This window comes from Myiozetetes cayanensis, unplaced genomic scaffold, assembly GCF_022539395.1.
Source record: "Myiozetetes cayanensis isolate MyiCay16 unplaced genomic scaffold, myiCay2020 scf3, whole genome shotgun sequence".
Taxonomy (NCBI): Eukaryota; Metazoa; Chordata; class Aves; order Passeriformes; family Tyrannidae; genus Myiozetetes; species Myiozetetes cayanensis.
Window position 1 is genome coordinate 54,155,597 of NW_026087521.1, and position 11,449 is coordinate 54,167,045.

Consider the following 11,449-nt stretch of genomic DNA (forward strand, 5'->3'; position numbering starts at 1 on the left):
CTTACAGACTGGTAATCCCTTAAGGGGTTTCAGCAAAGTCAGAACAATAACAACTAAGTCACAACACAATGTGCCCACAGGAGCACTTGAACTTAATATTTTTACAGGACACTCACTAAAAGCCTTTAAAAGTTTGCAACAATGTTACTGGGAGAAGAAAAGCCCTGTGCCTTGGTGGCTGCAGGAACCTTCAGACCTCCTCAAAGCATCAGCGTCAGCAGCACTGTCTAAGAATGAGGTTCTTCTGAGATTTAGAGCGTGACAGCATCTTGCTCCATCAACATACTTCACTGCTTCCATCCTTCCAAAGTTCAAATATGGTACTGTCCACAGCCTTAAGGAATCTCCCCACATCATGAATTTAATTGGGAGAGAAAGGCCCACAATACATTTGGGTATGATTTACCACTAGCTATTTCAACACCTTGAAAACATTCAGCAACGTAGGAAAAGACTGTTGTGGTGATTTTCTTCCCACTGAATTTTAGATCCACCCTGTTCAAATTGAACCTGAACAGTAATTCAAGAAAACTGGCCTAAAACTCTAAAGATCAGTATTACAAAACTGACCCAACACAGTAAGCTGGAGCTGATCCAGCAGAAACCAGATGTGGTAAGTACTACAAGAGGTGAAGCAGACAAAAGGTACAGAGTGGAAGAGGAAACATATGAATCATGAATACCTCACCACTTCTGGTAAGAGTATGAGTAATGTTCTAACATTTGGTTGCTGCTTCCTTTTTTTCTCCTTCCTCCCCCAAACTCAGCATCTCAATCCAGTTTAAAAAGTCTTGCTTGCTACCACAGACAGATGTACTTTTTTCTGTTATATCACCTCAACAAACAGTGCTGTAGTAATTTCTAGTTGTGGAATGCTATGGCTAACTAGGCAATCAGTGCTGACAGACATTTCCAGGGCACAAACAGTGCTATAACTTTCTTATCATTTTAAGTCTGTAAACAGCACAACTGTGTTGCTACTTCAGAAGCAGTATTTGGCCCTGACAAGGTATAAATAATGGAGAGCAAAGCTATTAAATAATGATAAAGTGGTCCTAAAAATCCTTTCCTTTTTGTATTATGACATGTGAAGCTTGAGCTGAAATACCCATTGTGCCACACAGACAGGGAGACACTACACCTGACACCTCTCTCCAAGGTGATTGCCTGGTCAAATGAATAGATATTAATACTCTGGAGTTGATTGCAGCATAGACCTAAAGAACCAACTGTGCATCAACTATGACATGCTGTTGTGAAGTGTCACAGTTCTGAAGACTCAACTTTTTTCAGTAAAACACTGTCAACAGCTTCTGGACTGGTTGAGACAAATATTTTAGATTTCTAAGAGCTGGTTAAGGCCCTCAGAAGCAACCTTGCTGCTTTAATTTCAGTTGCTATTCGAGAACACATTTACTTCTGGCTGGCAATTTCTATACAGTTTACACATGGAAACTGAAAACAGCCTTTCAGAAATCCATAGTTTCTTATAAGCATATAACAAGTTAAGAAGGAATGGCACCAACTTGATATGGCTGGTATCTGAGCAGATCTTACAGTACAACACAGACTGCCATCTGATTTATATCCATAGATAGCATCCACCATACAGGGTAATGCAGACACATACATCATTATGCAAACCAGAACAAATACAAAGACAGTTCACATTACAACTTTGTGTTTTTATCACCCTATGAGGTATTAAAGTCCTACAGCTATGTCCAGATAGACATGCTTGATTGCATTACCTCTCTTCCTGCCTTCTAGAGGACACAACCTACTTTCCTCCTGGAATTCAGTATTACAAAGTCACTGCTGATTTAGTTAGGTTATAGCCTAATGCATCACGCTTTGATAGTCATATCACTGCAGCGCAACTTATTCTGTCCAATTTACCCAGTTTCCAGTCAAGTCATAGTTTTGTCTTTCTATCTTGCATATTTTACAGCATGTCACTGTTGTGTATGGGTTGTCCTCTCCCTAATAGACACTATCCTAGAAAAGCTTAAAGCATAGTTACACCTACATCACAACACAATCACACTACTGGCCCAACCTTGATATAATCCTAAGGTCATGCCTGAAGCTGCATGACGAGGCAGAGAAAAAACTTGCATTGCTATAAATTATCTTTGATTTGCACTCTTGCATAGACACTAATGACTTACAGCAAAGTCTGTCAGGCTTGTTGCAGTAAATAAGCAAATTTACTCCTAGGACATGAACAAACCCAACGTGCAGCAAGAGACTGGTAAGAAGTAAGTATTGTATTCATCAGGTTATAATGCAAACTTTCAACAGCACCAGAAACCAATGACAAAATCATGAAGTCCCTCTGTATTTGCCCTGTACCTGAACACCAAGTCTACTACGTGACTTCATTATGGATTGCGACCCTTTGTCTAAACTCTCTTTCACTCCAATCATTCTAAGTTATTAGCAGCAAAACTGCAAATACTATCAACTCAAGTACATTAACTACACAAATGGAACCTGAGGCTGCATCATGCTGCCTTCAAGCAATTCTCATCAATTTTAGTGACAACTTTGGCAATTTGCTCTTAGCAAGAACATGTACTACGTTCCCTTTCAATTTAAAGCATTTTTATTTTTTATCTTAACTGAAGGGTGAAAAGAGAATGCTCAGTGTTTTACAGATGTGCATGTACAGTTGAGGAGCCTTTCCTATGTTCTCTATTTGGCAATCAGCTTTTCAGACCAGACACTTGCTCATTCGCGTTGTAAAAAGAGGTGGAAGGGATGGTGGGGAAGGAGACGTACGAACACAAACACAGTAAGAAAACTAAATCAAGATCCCAGTTGAGTTGTTCTACAGATTGAAAAGGACACACACAGTCCATCACCACACTACTGAATGTCAGCTTCGAGTAAAGCCATAGGTAAAGCCAAGCTAAGAGGTCTTCGAGTCATCCGTGTAATAAAGAATTGTGACTTAAGATTACACAGCTGATGGTTTTACAAATGCAAAGGACATATTTATCATCCTGCCTGTTTCTACCAGAAGAAGACTTAATACCTTAAAATATTTAGATTTTGCACAAAATCATGGAATGCATCAATGTGGGTCCAATTTCAAACCAGCTACCCTTGCAGGAACCCTGCAATTCTTATTTCAAGCTTTGATTTTTTTCCAGAAATAGCAGAAACACGCAGCCTCACTCACTGATGAACATTTTCTGAATAAATATGCAAATCAGCCCAAAAATTAATTACAGAACAGAAAGAGTCTTGTTGTTACATATTCCACCCTAAAAATAACAACAGGAAAAAATAAAAAAGCACCATGTCCAAGCTTTAAATACGAGGCTGCGGATGGGTCTCAGGGGATCTGTTAAGCCCTGACACACCTGTACAGCTCAATCCTGCAACACACAAACATTTCCATCTCTTAAACCTGACATGCACATACCACTGATTACCCCTATCTGTGAATTAACAGCCTTCTGTAGCTCTGTCTCCCTTACAGCTTCATAGCTTTCCTCTGTACCTATTACTTGATCTTAAACTCTAGTATTATTTCAGTATCTAACAGAGACAAGAAATACATCTTTCATATTGTTATATGTTGAGAAGAGAGAAAACGGAAAAATCTATTGCAAAATTTTATCTCAGTAGATACAGAGAGTTATCTTTACCCTTATTCTTCCATCTCATCCTAAATCTGTACCCGGTAAAATTATTTATGGGCTTTTCTGTTACTACTTTGATTCATACTGGGGGTTTTGCTAAGGAAATTTGGTCTTTCAGAAAAAGAAGAGAATGTGCAGCTGTCATGTCTTTTGCACTGAATAAACAAAAATTAAAACATAACTTTATAATCAATGGTGCAAGCAGTTTACAATGGCGGTTAAGAGACTGCTTTGATACTTCTACATTGAGGTATGCCGCTTCATAGCCTATTTTACTTACCTTTCTTTTGTCTTCATCTGCTGGATCAAATCTGAAAATGGACTGATTCTGTAAATAAAGACAAGAGCTTGTTATTTCCACGTCAGCTGCTAAGTATGTAATGCTTGCAAAATTATCATAAAACTTCAGGAATCTGGTTAAAAGCAGCCTCAAACAGTGAGCCTATAACCATGTAAATTCATGTCCTTTTTCCACCCCATCCAACAGAAAGAACTTCAGTGAGTGACTTCAATGAACAGTTTTACAACTACTACTGGTGCAGAGTAAGCTTTTATCTACAGGTTGCACTTCTGATGAGAGTTAACCACCTCACGTGTGGTATTGACAGAGTGAAAAAAAACATTAACTAGAGCCTTATGTTTTACAAATACCTTATTCCTCAGATTCTTTCCCAAGCAGATCTAGTATTCTGAAGTATGTTATTAGTGAAATATTACTCGTGTGACAAAGCTTATTCTGACAGTAAGAGAAAACAGCAGTAACATCAGACAGTTATTTTAATATTTTAAAACTTCCAAGCTAAATGATTAAGCATAATGAACGGCTAGAAAAAAAAATAAAAATCTCAATTTCTATTTCTAATATGCAATTTGCACATGCAAGTGACTAGAAAACAGAAGTGACCTTCCATAGCACATTCATGGGCCTCTTACCTTTCGTGACCCAAGCTTGCAATTACACAGAAAGACTTTGGACATCTACCCTACCACCAAAAGTTACCAACATCAGTTAGAGCCTGGAGGATGGTAGGAAAGTAATTCCCTTCCTCTCTCAACAGGTGGAAAATAATTCCCTTCCTTCCCCTTACAGGCCTCCCAGTTGAACCACACAAGTTCAGCAAAACTCCAGTCAAAAGCAGGTGAACATTAAATGATGAGTAACTAACCCAGACAAGGCAACCCTTGTGTTTGCACACGAACATTTTTGGAAATTTTACAAAAGAAGTGTAGTGACAGCAACAAGTCCAAGTGCTGGAGGAACAGAGATTTGCAATAATCATTGCAAATGGAACAGCACACAGGAGCAACAACAGACCCATTGATTTCTCTCGTTATAGTTATTCTACAGACACCTGCACCCTGGAACTACACTTGATCCATCCTTTTCCCTTCAATTAAAACATATTAAATTTCTTATTGGGGAACAAACCTAAGGAAACCTAAAGCCCAGAAGAGGCACAGGTAAAGGTCTGGAAACTGGAGCGCTCTGCCCAGTTTTCACTGTCCCACAGGCAATATGTGACTCAGTAACACCTTGTAGAGAAAAAGACGTAGGAAACATGATGGAAAACTTGTAACAAATACAGTAAGAGCAATGCTATATTAGACAGTATTAAAAGTTTCCTGTCCCACTTCAAAAGCAGTAGCTACATATGTAACTCCAAGACTTCATTCAAAGACTTGAAATGCCATAATATAAACTGCACCAGCTCTCACTCTGTCCTTGAGAATTCAACTCAAGTCTAAATAATCTCAGAAAGCTGCTGAGAAGGCATAAAACCAAATACAGCAAAATTAAGAAATTATGTTTGTGCATGCTTTTTGACATTTAATGCAGGGTCATTTGAAGAGGAAGGACAGAGATAAAAGTTCTCCTCAATCAAAATCCTTCCTCTGTACCTCAGAGGCCAGTAAGTTAAAACAGATGTGTTTAACAAACTCCTGGTCTACCAATCCCTCAGACAAAGTGCCCTGCAGCTGCATTTATCTCTACATTTGAATTTCATGTGCACAAAAGCTTAAGTTTGAGTAAAGAAATCAGTTACTGTTAGTCTTAAAACATTGTTAGTCTCAAAACATTTTGCACTTAAGACAATAAATTTCAAGACACCTTCGGGAGGCTGAAGAATAACTATACACCGGTCCACATTCATTTGGCTATGAATCTAAACGTTTGTTCCTGAAACATATTCCTAAATTTCAGCTGATAGTTAGTTCAACACAACAGCATTTAAATTACATCCAAAGCCAAACTCTGAGTCAATACCAGTTTTAGAGACTTGTGCACCAGTCACAAGCATCTGCACAAAGGACAGACACCTGATGGGTTGAGAGGTAATCTGTCAAAAGGGACTACGCTGCTCTACTAAAATCCAGGTGTCAAAATGTCCCTATCAGAAGAGGGGGAAGTGGGGGGGGATGGGGGAGGATAAAATCTACCTAACACCTATTGTCACTCTGATTTGTATTTTCCTGCATTACCAGGAAATCCCTTCACTTCTTGACTGAGCACACATGTATCACACTGCAAGGGCAGTAGACACTTGGTACTCTTAAACACCTGTCAGCATTAAAAGCTCAACCTGCTCCGAGCTGTCTCCCCACTTTTCCCTTTGCTTGACTGGAAACACAGAAAAATGAGGCGAGATTTGGCGGCCCATTTTACACAGAAACCCTCCCCACTGCCCATGAAGGCGGTCACTGCCCGGGCGGTGGAAGGAAGGCCTCTCCAGACCGGTGACAAAGGGCAGCACCTCGGGCAGGTGCACGGTGGTGTGGCAGGTGGGCAGGTATCCAAGAGACTCCAGTGTTACTCTGCCCAGCCTCTTCTCAGCCGTATACGTAGGTTAAAAGAGTTGTGAGCAGGTGTACGCTGTGGCTTTTTACTGCCCCATGACCGACAACCCACAACACTGCCCGAACACAGGACCGAAGGTGTCGGTGCCGAGCCCGAGCACAGGCTTGATCTCCCCGCGACACCCCTGGCTTTGTGCTGCCGTGGAAGTCTGACTGCCCCTGGGCAATGCCCTGGCTCAGCAGCGCGGCAGTGCCGCGGTGCCCTGCCCGGCCTGCGGGCGGGACCGCACGGGGAAGGGCCGGGAGGCTGTGCCGGGCCGTGCTGAGCCGGGTCGGGCCGGGCCGGGCAGGGCCGCCCGGGCTGTCGTGGTCTGGGGGCACGGCAGCAGCAGCGGCGAGCGCTGGGGACCCGCCGCCGAGCCGAGCCCGGGGGACCAAGGGTGCAGCCCCTGCCGGGGGAGCGGGACGGTGCCGGCGGCGCTGCCGGGGGCGGGCGGGGCGGCGACACCGCCGGGGGAGCGGCGCAGAGGGGCGGGGGAGGGGACCCGTTACCTCCTCGTTGTACCGCGCCAGGACTCGCTCCACCGCCTCGGCGTCGCCGCGCCCCTCTACGGCCTCCAGCACCGCGCCCAGCTCCGCGCCCGGCTCCATGCCCAGCTCCGCGCCCGGCTCCGCGCCCGGCTCCATGCCCGCCCCGCGCTCCCTGACGCGGCTGACGCTGCCGCGGGAACCGCCCCGGCCGGCGGGCTGCGCTCCCGCCCCATTGGCTGCAGGGCCCGGCGACGCGCGCCCCCGAGCCCTCCTATTGGCTGCCGTGCCTCCGGCAGGCCGCCGCCGAGAGAGGACTGCGACTCCCAGCATGCCGAGCGGCGCGGCTCTGGGCACGCGGCGGGGTGCGCGGGGCTGTGGTGCCGCGGGGCATGCTGGGTGCTGCAGTCCGTGCCGGGCGGCCCCCGGAGTTCCCACCGGGAAGGGCGGCGGGGCGGGGTGAGGACCGCGGGTTCGAGTCCCGGGCGGGCGCGGGGGGCCGCGATCGCACCGGGGCGATGCCCGGTGGCATATCCCTCCTCCTTGGGCTTGTCTGCTTTCTGCGACCTGCCCTGTGCATACCTATCTATCACAAGGCGAAAGGCTGACAAAACCAGGGCTGGCCACGTTTCCTCAAACTTTTTGGTCATTGGGCCCCCAACGCAGGCGAAGTCTGTGTCTGTTCCCTGAACTGGGGCTTCACTGTAACGTCTGGCAGCAAAACAAAGCCCTCTTGCTCAAGTCCAACGCCCCAGAGCAGTGGTGGTACAGGAAAAGTCTCCCTGTTTCGTTGAGGAAGTGGCAGCATGGGAGGGCAGAGCAGGGCGAAGGTGAACAAGGTCTCCATAAGGGGTTTTGCAAGACCACGGGTTTAAATTACAGTGAGAACACACATAGTATTTCCATATCCAAGGCACTCTATAACCGAAGTTAACTGTCTAGAGAGCAGAGAACGATATACTGAAGTTAAGAAAAAACCATGTTCAAAGGGAGGTGTGGTCAGTCTGTCGTTGAAATATTTATTCCTTTATTTCAGGAGGTGTTCCGCGGTCACAAAGAGACACCTTTCGTCTCACAAGTGACTGGCTCCATAATGGGAAATACCACTGGAGCAGAGACGTTGCACCTGCAGATGGACAGTGGCTGCTATGAGCACTGAAGATGCTGAGACGTGTTACTGTATCCCTGCATGTGTTTAAGATGTAGACCCAAACTACGATCTTTATTTTCTGGTTAGGAGTTTCTTGCCACAATAGGTTGAACTGAGATATAAAACCAGAACAGCACGGTCACTGAACTTCAGGGAGTAACAAAATCCAGCCATATCTTCTGAGTGAGATCCATGTCTATACTAATGCAGGTTTTGAAAGAAGCCCAATGAAAATAATCCTTTCCTTGTTGTATTTACAACTCTATAATAAATCATAAGCCTACTTAGATTTACTAAATAGCACAGCAAAACACTCATTTCAATTATACATAGCCAATTATTTTCTTTTTAATTACAAAACCTAAAAAAATAAAAGAAACTGTTACTGCCCTTTAAAGGCACATTGTTATTCATCATCAGTCCGTTTTAGTTTCCACTTTATGTAGCATATGAAGGATTAGGATTTCAATGAAAGAGGGGGACAGAATAAATTGCATCCTCTACCAAAGAACTGGCAGACCTTTTCAGATGGGTGCATACCATCAGCCCTTCCCATGTTAGTCAGCTTTATCTAAACCTTCCAAAGCAATGTCTGCCCCTGAATTTCATGGGTTTCAGGGTCAGTCACAACAGAATTGTGGGGCTGGGGAGGTCAGAGGCCATTTTTGTCAAAGGGTAGTGACCTTAGCAGCAAGAGGTAGCCTGACAAAAACAGGATTCATGCTTCTGAATGGTGTTCTCACTGCTCTTCCCCCGCTGAGTCTTTTTTCTACCTGGTAATGAAAAATCTTGAAGAATTGTAATGGATTTTTATAAGCATGCATTCATATACATTTATGTGTGTGTATACATCTATTTAAAAATATATATGTTATGTCAGTTATGCTGCAATATATAATATTACTTTATATTCTATTGTATATGTTACTGATATCTATCATTTATCTGCCTATGTTTTAGGCCATGAAAAATATAACATTTTTAATAAAAAGTGTATTTCTCGTAAGAAAAAAGATAGAATATGAGCAAGAAAGGAAAAGAACAAGAAAATAAAGAGAAAAAAAGAAAGAGAAAAGGAAAAAAAGAAATGAGAAATAAGAAAAAAGAAAGAAAAAAGAAAAATAAAATAACAAGAGAAAGTGAAATTGAGATTGAATATTTTGGTGTGTGGTACAAAAGCTTCTTCAGAAACATTTGTGTAGTCACACACTTTATATATACATAAATACATATCTAGGCAAGAAATGGCACTTTTTAGTCTCCATGGTCAAGGGAAAGGTTTAATTAACATGCTGCGGACTCTGACTCGGGACATTTGGCAATTTGTACTGGGATGACTTAAGAGATTTTTGCCCCAAATCAACCATTCTACCCAGAAGTTATCATCCTCTCAGGAGCTGCTACACTTCCCAGCCTGGTGTACACCCCTGTGGCCTGAAAGCTCCAGTGGTTTGTATTACTATGGTAGGCTCTGAGCTGTGGTCGTCAGGGAAGGGGCCTGCTTTCCCTTGCAGCACTTCTGATGCAGGTGGTGATGGTGATCTCTGTAGAGATAAATTGCTCCCCATGAGTGTCCAGTTTAAATTTCAAAGCCCTCATCAGGAAGCAGTTCAAATGTAGCTAGAAGCATACATTCAGATTCCTGTGGCATCAACGGAAGATTCTATATTAATTTAAAATAAAAAGAAGGACTGTGGAGGTTCTTTTGCAAAAGCGTTTCCAAGCCCTATCTGACTGATGATGTTCTTGGCTGTTTTTTCAGGAGCAGCTTTGTGGTGCTGCTGTTGGTCAGAACAAAGTGTCCCAGGTCTTTGTGCATGGTGTTGCAGTTCTCTGCTCAGGACGTTTTTATTATTTCTGTGTCCAATATCCATCCTCCTTCCTGAACAGTCTGCCTGAGCTGCTGAAATCAGGGTCACAGAGTTGTCCCCAAACATGCTGAAGGATATGGCATGTTTGTATTCTAAAATAGTCTCATTTTCTCCTCTCTTTCAGTCCATGGGGATTAGACTTCACTTGGTTTAACAAGTTACTATAAAAAAAAACATAGGAAGTGCTTCTGGCTTCCCTTGGGTGGTGCATGGGTTCAACTCCATCCTGATCTTTCCAAAGACCAGCTTTGAGTTACTGGTCAGTTCTGCCCACAAACATTTTAACAGTGCATCTGTTCCTTGGAGGGACCATGGCAGGTCACGATCCACAGTCCATCAGGTAAATGGAGATGGATCAACATTCCAGTAATAATGAATTGACTGATTTGGGTCACACTGAGCTCTTGTCAGATGCAAAGCAATGCAGAGACTTGGAATTCACTGAAGAAAAGGAAGTATATTTTTATATTGTAGTGTCATTGCCTTTCTCATACTAATTTTTCACAGTCTTGATGAAGCAAATATTTCTATGCCTGTTAAAAATTAATAGGCCAGAATTGATGCTTTGAATTAAATATCTTCAATAATGAAATGCAATGTAGGACTTTGGTCTCAAACACATCAAAACTCTAGTTGCTAAAGACTGGCAATTGAAAAAACTTCCTCATGGGAATCTTTCTTCACAATGTAACCAATTTTGCCTGAAGATAACTTCAATAAGAACAAAACGGATGAGTTAGCCTAAGCCTGATCATCTCTGTCCTTAAAAAAAGTGAAGAGTAAAAGTTTATTGGGTAGTAACACCAGCTGATGGGGAAAATTTCAAAAGGTGTGTGACACTAACTGAGAGAACAAGATTTTCACCAAATACCTGAAGGTGGAGATTGGCTCCTGCTGTGTTTCTGAAAGTCCCACCTTGGCTGAGTATTTAAGAGCCTGGACATTTGCCAAACCTGGCCTGGAGCAGCCTTTCTCCCTCTGTCCTTGCAGATTTCCAGCACATTCCTCTTTAGACCCCAAGCTCTCCCCAGTTTTCCCATTAGTTAAATATACAAGGTCTGAGAGTTCATTACTTACCTGAGGAAAAGTGAGGCTTCCATTTCCAGTATTCCAGTGGCAACACGTTTGTTACCAGGTGCTGTGAAGAAGATAGCACATCTTACCTGCCTCGGGGAATACAATGCCTTGGGTGAACAACAACAGCATGGCTTAAACTAGGCAATATGGAATCATCTCTCCCGTCATAGCCTTTCAGCAGTCTGTAGCTGCAAGTACAGGTGTAGGACTACTCATTTGCCATGAGCTGTATCTGTTCTCAAGTCCTTCGTTGGATAAAAACATGAACGATTACATTTAAGATTTTTTTGAAGGTTTGCATCTTGTAGAAGTTTTTGTATTTAAGTGAATTTAGATGGCATCTATTTAATTTCAAGAACTTTATTTGGGTGTGA

The 11,449-nt window shown here is 43.2% G+C and overlaps 1 protein-coding gene across 1 annotated transcript in view; it reads right to left on the bottom strand.

The window, feature by feature from the left end:
* Positions 1-7,139, bottom strand: part of RIC8B (RIC8 guanine nucleotide exchange factor B) — a 34,142-nt gene extending 27,003 nt beyond the window's left edge. The window contains exons 1-2 of the mRNA XM_050323708.1: positions 7,002-7,139; positions 3,934-3,981 (exon numbers count right to left, since the gene is read on the bottom strand). Coding sequence (XP_050179665.1) covers positions 3,934-3,981; positions 7,002-7,136 — 183 coding nt within the window. The 5' untranslated portion in view covers positions 7,137-7,139. The remainder of the gene's footprint in view (positions 1-3,933; positions 3,982-7,001) is intronic.
* Positions 7,140-11,449: the final 4,310 nt, after the last annotated feature.